General features: G+C 48.6%; 1 protein-coding gene and 1 pseudogene across 1 annotated transcript in view; both read left to right on the top strand.

Annotated features, from left to right (window-relative positions):
* The window catches only part of LOC142259254 (uncharacterized), a 113,750-nt gene that overhangs the window by 7,770 nt on the left and 93,111 nt on the right, over positions 1-12,869 (top strand). Inside the window, 2 exon segments of the mRNA XM_075331733.1 lie at positions 6-119; positions 4,500-5,725. Of these exon segments, the coding sequence (XP_075187848.1) occupies positions 6-119; positions 4,500-5,725 (1,340 nt within the window).
* LOC142259241 (hydroxyacyl-coenzyme A dehydrogenase, mitochondrial pseudogene) lies at positions 809-2,071 on the top strand (annotated as a pseudogene).

Here is a 12,869-nt window from a genome sequence, read left to right as displayed (position 1 = left end):
TCCAGTTCTATCCAGTAAGAGGACAACACCAGAGAGATGTCCCCGTCCTCTTCTCCCACAGGACTGTAAACAGGAAGATCCCGATGTTCCTCAGGATGTGTTTCCTCCAGCTCTATCCAGTAAGAGATATCTACTCATGTACTTTCTGCACTTATTTTGTGTTTACATTTTTAGACTTTCTGCTGTGGGTTTTTTCAGCTGTATTTTCTTTGCTTCTGTTTCTTCTGTTTGTTTCTAGTGCCTTCTCTATGTTGTTATGAAGGCAACTCAAAGACCTGCAGAGGGTTCATGAATACTCTGTTTCCCTAAAAATAAGCCCTGGTTACATTCAGGGCTAGTGTTAGGAGGAATCAAACTGTGCAATTTCTCAGGAACCCCACTTTCTTAAGGACCTTATCAGTTGCATTCGGAAGTTGATTGTTTAAGGACCTTTGATGAAGTCATGTGACATGATGTAAGCAAAGGTCTCTTAATTGCATGAGTCTAAAAGAACTGAATAGAAGGCAGGCTGGCATGGTGATTCGGCATTAGGGGAAAGGGAGAGCAAACAGGACAATTTTACAGGGCCCCCATTTTCCTAGCGGCCCCAGTGTTTGTATGCCGATTATAGGACTGTTCTTGAACCTTTTTGACATCACGTCATGTGACCAAAGGTCTCTTGCTTGCAGGAGTATGAAGCTGAAGAGGAGACAGGTTGCTGTGTGTGTGTGTGTGTGTGTGTGTGTGTGTGTGTGTGTGTGTGTGTGTGTGTGTGTGTGTGTGTGTGTGTGTGTGTGTGTGTGTAGATAGCTAGATAATAGAAAAATAAAAGTTACAGCCGCACACTGAAGTACCACATTTTTAAACTACCAAAAAATATCTAATAAAATTATTGCTTTAGAGAATGTGAACTACTGGCAAACTACCCTGGAAGGATTGGAGACACCTACAGAAGGAGATTTGACACCTAGACCTTGATTCTTCAAAGCAATTATGCCAGAATTCTGTCAGAAATCACTTTTCAATCAATTTTTTGTGCAACTCAGAGTTGTGAAAAAAAAATCGTGCGACTAAATCATCACGGCGCACTGCGCTGACATCACTCGCATGTCCTTCAGCTCCCAACAGTACAAGCAGACATGGCCTCCTCTTGCTGGTAGCTCATAGCGAAATGTATGACCTCCAGCGCCACCGCGAAGAAGCTGACTATAAAGCACGTGACTGTGATCGGAGGAGGCCTGATGGTTGCCAGGATAGTGCATGTAGCTGCAGCAACCAGACACACTGTTGTTTTAGTGGACCAGACTGATGACATCTTGAAAAAGTCTGCCAAAAGTATTGACGACAGCTTGAAAAGGGTCACTAAGAAGATGTTTGCGGACAAGCCTGAGGCTGCTTCACAGTTCATCAGCAAAACCCTCTCAAACTACAGCACAAGCACAGACCCAGCGGCCGTGGTGCACAGCAATGATCTGGTGGTGGAAGCCAAAATAGAAAACTTGGAAGTGAAAAACGCACCAATCAAGACACTGGACAGATTGCACCAGAACACACCATATTTGCCAGCAACACATTCTTATTGGTAATAACTGACATAGCCAACTCCACAACTAGGCAGGATCAGTTTGGAGGGCTGCATTTCTTTAATCCAGTACCAATGATGAAGCTGGTGGAGGTTATTAAGACAGCAATGACTAGCCAAACGACTTCTGACTCTCTCATGGACTTCAGTTAAACACTAGGAAAAATGCCTGTGTCCTGTAAAGACACCCCAGGGTTCATTGTTAACCGTCTTCTGGTACCATACCTAATGTAATTCGTGCATCTTCATGAAAGAGGTCATGCATCGAAGGAAGACATGCATGTTGCAATTAAATTGGAAGCCCATTACCCAATGGGTCCTTTTGAGCTTTTGGATTATGTTGGTCTTGACACTAGTAAATACACCATTGATGGTTGGTACCAGATGGAACCTGAAAACCCCCTTTTTGCCCCCAGTGAATTGCTCAATAAGCTTGGAAAGAAGACCGGGGAAGGATTTTATAAAGACAGATGGTTGGCCTGGCTGCACTGCAGAGCTATATTGTTATAGTCTCTTGTTTGCTTTGATTATGATGACAGTTGTTGTTTTGTACATTGCACGGTTTTCTCAGCACTTATTAAGACTCTAGTGCCTTACAGTCATGATTCTCTATTTCATCAACATCCTTTTGTACCGCTGATTCCAAACATTGATACGTCATAGCCATTCTACAGTCAATAATAAATGAATGTACTAAAAATTAATTGTGCAACTTTTGGAGGTTTCACGCCAATTTTAACCAGCTTTGCCAAAATGGGCAGAGCTTGGCCAGAAGAAATGTGTGATGCCACCATTTCTCTAATTTATAACAAACTGCGGCGTTCCCTATGCCAGAAATCTCACTTCAGTCCCTGACATCAATTTTCATTGTACATTGCCGGTCTTGGAGCCTTAATGTTTATCTGTGCAGACAACAAGACCCTGCTACCTACTTTGGTTACAAAGCCTAAGGATAGGCCATCAATGTTACAGTCCCAGACAAGCCCATTAAATATTTGGCATGTGTCTCTATTTGATTTTTGTCTTTGGAAAATTTTTTTTTTTTAAATTGTCTATGTTGTGGATCAATGTCACAACGAGATGCTTGCAGACATAGCCAACTGTCATGGTGGCATCAGGATTTGTAGAAATGATAGATTCTGGCACTCTGCATGTTCACTTTTCTGATGTCTGTGAGCAGCGCAGGGAGACGCAGGCATCAAACCACATACTTAGTAAGACTAGCAAGAGTAAAGCGGGCTTTACACGCTACAATAAATCTAACGATGTGTCGGTGGGGTCACGTCGTAAGTGACGCACATCCGGCATCGTTAGTTATATTGTGGCGTGTGAAACCTCCGTGCGATTGCAATTGAACGTCAAAAGGTTCATCGCATGCACGTCGTTCAATTACTAAAAATTGAACATGCGGTTGTTCAATGTTCCCGAGGCAGCACACATCGCTGTGTGTCACACCCCGGGAATGGTAAACACAGCTTACCTGCGTCCCGCGGCTCCCGCCGGCAATGCGGAAGGAAGGAGGTGGGCGGGATGTTTACGTCCCGCTCATCTACGCCCCTCCGCTTTTATTGGCCAGCTGCCGTGTGACGTTGAACGTCCCTCCCACTCCAGGAAGTGGATGTTCGCCATCCACATCGAGGTCGTATGGAAGGTAAGTACGTGTGACGGGAATTAATCGTTTGTGCGACACGGTCAACAAATTGAACGTGCCGCACATACGATGGGGGTATGTCACAACGCATGCGAGATCGCAAGTGTAATTGACACGAGTAAAGCAGGCTTTATTCTCTGCTGAGCTCCTTGTTAATGTTTTTGATCACATACTGTAGAGGAGCCAGTATCATTCGCTCCCCTTCTGTATATGCTGGCTGGACTATTCCATTAATGCCAGCTATAGTTTAATAGTTTACCTATACAGATGTGGTGAGGTGTTGTGATACAAACTAGTGGTTGTTGTGCATTATTGCTGTGAGCAGTTGTGGTGTTGACCCTTGTTGTCTTTTTGTTTCTGCCTTCCTGCTCTTGCTTTTCTCCTTAGTCTCTCAATGTTTATTTCTGTGAGTTTGCAGTGTGTCTGAATTTTGGTTTTTGCGTCTGTCTTAATCTGTATTTCCATCATACTCCTGCCCCTTCCTTCCTTGTTCAGGGGTAATCCAGAGGTTAGGGATAGCCTAAGGTCTCCTAGCATGAGGGAAAGTATAGGAGCCCCCTGTCGCTCATTATCCTACAGTCACATTGCGACAATCAATCAGATTATTTACTGTAGCACATTCCAGAGAATTGGTGCTAGGAATGGGAGATCCGAATTAATGAAGATGTAACTCTTAAGAGGGCTTTACACGCAACAACATCGCTAACGAGATGTCGTTTGGGTCACGGAATTCGTGACGCACATCCGGCCTCGTTAGCGACGTTGTTGCATGTGAAACGTACGAACGACTGCTAACTATCAAAATTACTCACCTAATCGTTGATCGTTGACACGTCGTTCTAATCCCAAATATCGTTGCTGTTGCAGGACGCAGGTTGTTCGTCGTTCCTGAGGCAGCACACATCGCTACGTGTGACACCCCGGGAACGAGAAACAACACCCTACCTGCGTCTTCCGGCAACGAGGTGGGCGTCACCTTCTTTTGGCTGCTTCTCCGCCTCTCCGCTTCTATTGGACGGCTGCCATGTGACATCGCTGTGAAACCGCACGAACCGCCCCCTTAGAAAGGAGGCGGTTCGCCGACCACAGCGACGATGCTAGGTAGGTAAGTCCGTGTGACGGGTCCTAGGTGTCGCTGCGTGTAAAGCAACCTTTCGATCTCGTAATTGGACAACAGATTCAGAATAATTTGTTTCATAATTTAATTTCTTATGTTATGGTTTAAAAAAATAAATCTACTTTGCAAATTATATCATTAAAAAATAATAACATTGTGTTTATTTTTAGCCGATGACTGTATCAGGAATTCAGATGGACCTCTAATATCTTCAGAATTTAAAACAGATGATCAAACTATCACACATGATACATATGAAGAGCATGCTGTTGTCCCAGATATACCTCCAGTCCTTCCTTGGAAAGCTTTATCATCTGATCTTTTGAAACAAGTCCAAAATTCCGATTTATCACAGAATTATAAGCAAAATAAAAGTTACAGAAGGGATGTGGAACATGAAACGGCTCCTACAAGGGAGAAACCATTTTCATGTTCAGAGTGTGGGAAATGTTTTATTCGGAAATCGGTTCTTGTTAGACATCAGAAAATGCACACAGGGGAGAAGCCATTTTCATGTTCAGAATGCGGGAAATGTTTTATCCAAAAATCACACCTTGTTACACATCAGAAAAATCACACAGGGGAGAAGCCATTTTCATGTTCAGAGTGTGGGAAATGTTTTATTCAGAAATCAGAACTTGTTAGACATCAGAAAATGCACACAGGGGAGAAGCCATTTTCATGTTCAGAGTGTGGGAAATGTTTTATTCAGAAAATAAACCTTGTTACACATCAGAAAATTCACACAGGGGAGAAGCCATTTTCATGTTCAGAGTGTGGGAAATGTTTTATTCAGAAATCAGAACTTGTTAGACATCAGAAAATGCACACAGGGGAGAAGCCATTTTCATGTTCAGAGTGTGGGAAATATTTTATTCAGAAATCAGAACTTGTTAGACATCAGAAAATGCACACAGGGGAGAAGCCATTTTCATGTTCAGAGTGTGGGAAATGTTTTATTCGGAAATCGGATCTTGTTAGACATCAGAAAATGCACACAGGGGAGAATCCATTTTCATGTTCAGAGTGTGGGAAATGTTTTATTCAGAAATTAGCACTTGTTTTTCATCAAAGATCTCACACAGGGGAGAAGCCATTTTCATGTTCAGAATGCGGGAAATGTTTTATCCAAAAATCACACCTTGTTACACATCAGAAAAATCACACAGGGGAGAAGCCATTTTCATGTTCAGAGTGTGGGAAATGTTTTATTCAGAAATCTATACTTATTTCACATCAAAGATGTCACAAAGAGGAGAAGCCATTTTCATGTTCAGAGTGTGGGAAATGTTTTAAATGGAAATCAGCACTTGTTGTGCATCAAAAATCTCACACAAGGGAGAAGCCATATTCATGCTCAGAATGTGGGAAATGTTTTAGTTGGAAATCAGGACTTGTTTACCATCAAAAAAAGCACACAAAATAAACCAGTTTTATGTTCTGAATGTGGAAAATGTAATTCTCAGATCTTGTTAAACATGTGAAGAAGCCACACAGGGAAGGAACCTTTTTCATGTTGTGAATAATTGAAATGTTTAACTGGTAAATCAAGTCTTGCCGACCATCACAAAACCAACAGTAGAGTAGAGTAGCCATTCTTGCTTTTAGAATTTGGCAAATGGTTTGTTTTTTTTTATCATTAATCAAGTCCTGTTGTCACAGGAGTCACATCGGAGAAGCCATCACGATGTACTAGAATTCAAAGGATTTTATCCAAAAATTGGCTACAAGTGCTCTAGTAAGAATTGGTGAGGGAAAGAACCATTTTCTTTCTTTTTAAACTTATCGTATTTTTCGGACCTTAAGACACACCTAGGTTTTAAAGGAGGAAAATAGGGAAAATAAATTGTAAAAATGTGGTCATGACGCACTGTTATGGGGTGAATTTGCTGCTGACACTGTTACTGGAGTAATATCCCCCAATTTCTAGCACAATGACGACTTTCTCTTTAAATATTGCTTATCACAAATCTGTGACTGCCTTTTTTATTTACTAAAGCAATGGAGAGCTGCAGATTAGTGAATTTTCTAAATATAATCCAGTACCAAAACGTTTGGAAGTGTCCTTAATGTCCCCCGAAAGGAACTTCCAGGTTGTGAGATCACACAACCCTCAGCGATCACTGATATTGAAAGAGTGAGCTCTACGACCCCAGCTCTGCAGCATATAGGGAAGCCCTTTTTTTTATTATTTCATGAATTTCATGAAATAATAAAAAAAACAAAAAAACCGACGTGGGCTTTGCCCCATTTTTGTGTCTAGCCGGGTGCAACTAGGCAGCTGGGGATTGGAATCCGCAGCACAGGTTAGCCCGAGCTTTCTGTCCGCCTCTGCTGCGAATTGCAGTCCGCAGGCGCCCCAGAAAATGGCGCTTTCATAGAAGCGCCATCATCTGGCGCTGTATCCAACTCTTCCAGCTGCCCTGATGCCGGGTGGCTTGCTGGGTAATTATGAGTTAATACTAGCTAGTAAAAAAAGCTAGTATTAAGTCAGAGATTCTTAATGTCAGGCAAGTTTGACCCGGCCATTAAGAATAAAAAGAAGGAATTAAGAAGGAAAAGCATCGGGAGACAGAGTGCAGGACGCGTCGCGGGGACCGGTAAGTGTTATGTCAATGTTTATTAACTGTATGTGTACATTTATAATGTGTTTTTATGTGTTTGTGATTGCCTCCCATTGTTTTCAGTGGGGTTTCTAGAGGTTTGTTGACTGGCTCGCCGAACCGAACTCGAACGCCGCCTCCGTTCGACGAACTGAACCGAATTCGAGCCTCTAGAGGGTGGCTCATCGCTAGTACCGGGGATCTAATAGTGTGGCAACCCAGTAGTCATCATCACTTGTAATTCGGACAATCCGAGGGTCATGTTGTGGGTAGTGCAGCAAGAAGGCGCTCATGTGTCTTGCGCATCTGTACCGCCCCGGGTGCCGAGCCGCTCGGATCCGTGCTCTTCGGTGGGTGGCTAGAGCTCCTCACGGACCCGGGGGTCACGTCGCTCTGGAAGGGTGCTGGCGCTACGTGAGGGGTAGTGTTCGGTTGGGATGTTCACGGCCGGGGCCACGGTTGTTTGGGGGGTTAAGTTCGTGACGCCACCCACGGGTTGTGGTGAATGTGGACACCAACGCTGACGTTAACTAGGCTCCCGGGGACGGTGTTATGCAGCCTGGTGTTGACCCCTCCGTGGGCAGGAGGAGTTGGTCCCCGGGCCCGGTGGTTGTGAGGGTGCAGGGCAGTGTTGATGCGGTGCGGTGCTCGGCCCGAGGGCACTGTTGTACTCACTATTACAGACACACTGGAGTCCTTAGTAAACCAAACAAGATGGTGGACGGTGCCCGCAGCCGGCTGCGCTTTTCCCCTTGCTCAGGTTGGTGGTTTCTGCCTTTCTCCTGCACCTCACTTTTAATAGCACTGTGACTCCTTTGCTTCAACGGTAGTCCGCTCCCCGACGTTGTGTATCCCGGGAGAGCCCGTTTGCCCGCAGACGCTGGCCCGTGGGATCTCTATGCCTGGGCGGTGGCTTTCTATCCCTCTCGGTGGGCTGTTGTCTTCAGTCAGGCCTTGGATGGGAAAGGACCTAAAGTCCAGACCCAAATCAGTTAATTCGACTCGGTCCAGTGGTTTCTGGCCTAGTTCTGGGTCTGAGTACCCCTCCTGGTGCTCCAGTTTCCAATCTGGCCACCGCCCGCCCCGTTCCTTACGGTTCCACCGGCTGTAATCCCAGCTCCTACAAGGAGGCCACCACCGTCTGCCTCCTGGCCACAGGGAATCCGGGCTACGACCCAGACCCCTGACAGACGTTTTCTCCTCCTGTCTCTCTCTCCCTACTCTCCTTCCTCTCCCTTTCACTTCCAAAGCTCGTCTCCACGTTCTGTGTGTGTTCTCCCACTTCAGGCCATCCGAACTCCTCGGTGGGCGTTGCCAACCGCCTGGCTCTGCCCCGGGTGTGAACGTCAGAACCTGAAAGGGGTGACTCAGGGTTTTTAGGTTGGCTGCTGGTACCTTTTTAGGAGGTTGGTGTAGTGCAGGGGCCTACCTGTGACTACCTGGCTAGTCCAGGGCGTCACATTCCCCCTTGGTTTAATGCAGACCGTCCGCGGGCTGCACATCCACCACCGGTTTATTTTGTTGCTTCAACTGAAAAAGATAAAACAATTTTACAAGTATACTAAACTTTTTACAATTTTAAGCATATGTAATCTTCCCTTACGGGAGGCACATTCTTGAACCGTTGCAACTTAAAAACATTTTTAATAATAACGGTAACGGGTTCGGGTCCTTCCGCTTGCCCACCCAAGTAAACCTGAACCTTGATGCTGCCCCTAAGAAACAGGCAGCACCCCTCTTCCCAAGTCCAGGAACTGCCCCAAGTTTTGCTTTGCGGGACGGGTACGGAGTTCCACACCCGTTTGTCTCTCAGAGGCCCCACATCCAGGGGACCCCTGGACCGGAGGATCGTCACCGGTTGTGCTGGTGACGGGACCCCAGTCTCCTCTGCTGCGGGTCCTCCCTCCAATCTGCCTCTCCGGAGGCTGTGGACGGGACAGGCCGGTCAAGGAATTATTTACAAACCCAACAGTTATTGGGTGGCCTGTGATTTCTCGGCCTTGTCTATTTTAAAAGGGGGGCAAAACAAAGTCCCAACGGGGACGGGCAGTATGGTCCCAACGGGGACAATAAGTTGGCAGCCGGGATCCGCTGCCTTTTACTCCTGATCTTAATCTGGTGAAAGTCTCGGATGATTGGTGCTCATTCATTCAGCTATTTACACAATCATCATGTTGCGCCCCTAGATGGCAGTCTCCCTGTACCTAACTGGGGGCCTACCTAGGTTGGGACGTGTGGACCTCCTGGGCCCAATATGGTCAGGGGAGGGCAGCGGGACAAAGGGGACGACCGGTTCCTCTTCCCGTATGTCAGGTATAGCGGGTAGAGACTTAGCGCTTGTTCAGGTGGCTCGCTGGCGGGCGTCTCCGTCTCCACTTCTTCCACTGGCTGTGGGAACATTATTACGGGAACAATCACCGCGCCATTCTGCATGGGCCAGTCTGCTGGGAAGTCACCCATCACAGTATGAATCACCTCTTTCCTCTCTCCCCCACTCAGCACGGGAACCGGAGCCTCATCTACCAGTCTCAAGGGGTCCGGGCATCTCGTCAGGTGGTCCCTGGAAACGGTAGCCGTGGTCTTCCCCTGGTCGCGACTGATCAGATAGGTCTTCTCGTTTTCCCATCCAGTAGGCTGTATGACATATGGGGTCCTCACCCATTGGTTGTCGAGCTTGTGCGTCCTTCTTTTGCGTTTCAGCACCACATCCCCGGGTTCAAAGGGGGCAGCCGGAGCCCGCTTGTTGAAGTGCTGCTCTTGCTTTTCTCGACTCTGGCGCAGATTTCTCTCCACATACTCCTGGATCTGTCGGTATTGCGTCTGTCGCTTGGCATCCCAGGTGGCAGTGGAGGGAAGAGCTTCGGGCGCTTCTAGGTCCATTTCCAGGTCCACCGGTGTCGCCCCGGTCGGGCTCTCATCAGGTACTCGGGTGTACACTTGGTGGAACTTCAGGGGATGTTATTGTACATGTCCAACACATCAGGCAGCTTCTCCGGCCACAGGTTCCTTTCCTCCAACGGTAGTGTCTTGAGGAGGTTCAGGACCAGGTGATTTATCTTCTCACACATTCCATTAGTTTGGGTATGGTGTGGTCCGGATCTTCTTGCACCCGTACAAGGGGCAAAACTCCTGAATCACCTCTGCTTCAAAGGCCGGGCCCTGGTCCGTGAGCACCTTTTCCGGGTAGCCATGCGGTCAGCTAAAGTAGGCCTGGAATGCTCTAGCTGCGGTACGGCCCGTCAAGTCTTTAACGGGGACAACCACCATGAACCTTGAGTAGTGGTCCACAATGGTCAGGGCATAGGTTTACCCGCTTCGGCTGGGCGTGAGCTTGACGTGGTCCAAGGCGACCAACTCCAGCGGCTGGTGGGTGATGATCGGTTGTAGAGGGGCCTTCTGGCTTGCCTCGTCCTGCCTTCTCAGTGTACAAGGACCACATTCTCGGCACCAGACCTCCACAGACTCACATCCCACTCCAGTAGAACCGCTCCCTCAGCAACATTTCCAGCTTTTTCCAACCGAAGTGTCCTGCGCCGTCATGGTAGGCCTGCAGGACTTTGGGCACGCTTGCCTGGGGGACCACCAGCTGAAAAACCTCATGGGTCTTCGGGTTGATCAGCTCCCTATACAGCTTCCCTTGATGTAGGTACAGCCGGTCTCTCTCCTTCCACAACCACTGAGCTTCAGAGGGGAATGCAGGGTCCATCCTGGAGGAGCCCTGTGCAATCATGGTTTTGACCAACTGGACTGCAGGTTCCTGGTCTTGAACTTCTTGCTACCCCTGGCTGGGCAGCGGATCAAGGTTTGCCTGCTGTTCGTTAACGCAGGGCTTCTCATCCCGTGGCCGATGGAACGCGGGTAGCTCAATTTCCTCAAGGTCGTCGTCCTCCACCCCTCTGTCAGGCAGGTGCGGCATTCGGGACAGCGCATCCGCGTTGGTGTTCTTGCGGCCAGCCCTGAACTTGATAGTGAAATCGTAATTGGACAGTCGAGCCATCCACCGCTGCTCCAGGGCGCCCAGCTTGGCTGTATCCAGATGCGTCAGCGGATTGTTGTCTGTAGGCAGTGAACTTCGCCACCGCGAGGTAATGCTTAAACCTTTCGGTTATCTCCCACACGAGGGCTAAGAACTCAAGCTTAAAGGCGCTGTAATTTTCGGGATTCCTCTCTGTTGGCCGGAGTTTTCTGCTGGCGTATGCGATCACTCTCCCGTCCTGTACCTGGGACGGGACTGCACCTAGGCCCACATTGCTGGCGTCGGTGTAGAGGATGAACGGGAGGCAGTAATCGGGGTAGGCCAAGATTTCTTCCCCCGTCAGGGCTGGCTTCAACTGGTGGAAAGACTCCTCGTGCTTCTCACCCCAGACAAACGGGGCCCAGGGGCTCTCCCATTCTTGGTCTGTCCCACGAGGCCATCTTCGTGTACCCCTTGATGAAACGGCGATAGCCCACCGGCCAGCTCTGGATAGCAGTAACTTTCTCAGGATCCGGGGCTACACCTTCTGCGCTCACCACGTGTCCAAGGTACTGCACCTTGGGTTTCAGCAGATGGCACTTGGAGGGCTTCAGCTTCATCCCGTACTTGGAGAGAGCTACGAACACTTCTGACAGGTGCTCCAGGTGGGCCTCGTACGTCTTGGAATACACAATCACGTCATCCAAATACAATAGAACAGTCTCAAAGTTGAGATGCCCCAAGCAGCACTCCATGAGCCATTGGAAGGTCCCGGGGGCATTGCACAGCCCGAACGGCATACTGTTGAACTCGCAGAGTCCCATGGGGGTAGCAAACGCGGTCTTTTCACGATCTTCCTGTGCAACCGCCACCTGCCAGTATCCACTAGTAAGGTCAAGGGTAGAAAAATAATTAGCAGTCTTTAGTGCAGCCAGTGACTCTTCGATGTGGGGGAGAGGGTAGGCATCTTTCTGCTTTTCTGATTAATCTTCCGAAAATCCACACACATCCTCATGGTACCGTCTTTCTTCTTCACCAGCACCAATGAAGCTGCCTAGGGACTACAACTATCCCGGATGACCCCTGCCTCCTTCATGTTCCTCAACATGTCTTTGGCGCACTGAGAGTGTGCTGGTGGGATCGGCCTATACCCCTCTTTATGGCATGGGTGTCTATGGTGTACAGCTTAGCTATGGTGGCGTAGCGGGGGAGCCTAACCTCTTCCTCTCCGCAATTCAGCACTCTCACAGGCACTCTCCCCTTCTTGACGTCAATCACCCCTCTGGCTGCCATTACTGTGGGCCAGTGTTCTGAAGGCGAGGGCTCCACCATCGCCAGGTAATGCCGTCCCTGGGGACCTACTGCTGCCCTGCACCAAATCATCATCTCGCTCCTTGGTGGTACCACCAATGGGGCTGCGTCCATCACCCGCACTCCACCAATCTCTCCACCCGTCAGGTTCACTTGTTGCCGATGCAGGAGGGCCTGGATCTCACGCTGCAGTGCCCTCTGTTGACCCCTCCTGCAGTGGCAGACAACTGCTGCAACAGGCTCAACACTTCTCCCATACAGTGCTCAATCACGTTGGTCCCTGGGACCACTTTCAGGTTACGGTCACTGGATTCATTCAGCCCCACAATCATCCCTTGGCGTTTCAGCTCGGTCCGTCCCACAGTCAGGGTCACCTCCTTGAATCCCACCTGAGTCATAGGGAGCCCATTGGCCGCAATAATAGTCATGCTATCGTCGGGAGGGGCAAGTTCGCTATCATCCCAATATCGCTGGTACAATGTATAGGGCATGGTTGTTACCTGCGATCCAGTGTCCAACAGGGCCATGGTCAGGACACCATCCACTGCCAGGGAGATGATGGGGCGGCCTCCAACATACCGATCTGGCCAGTCAGTCGGGCCGTGAGGGTCTACTCCTGAGGATTGGCCCTTGGCCTCAGGGGTTGGTCGAGTAATGGCCAGGCTTGTTGC

The sequence above is a fragment of the Anomaloglossus baeobatrachus genome, assembly GCF_048569485.1.
Source record: "Anomaloglossus baeobatrachus isolate aAnoBae1 chromosome 5 unlocalized genomic scaffold, aAnoBae1.hap1 SUPER_5_unloc_4, whole genome shotgun sequence".
Classification (NCBI taxonomy): domain Eukaryota; kingdom Metazoa; phylum Chordata; class Amphibia; order Anura; family Aromobatidae; genus Anomaloglossus; species Anomaloglossus baeobatrachus.
This window is presented reverse-complemented; position numbering and strand designations above follow the sequence as displayed.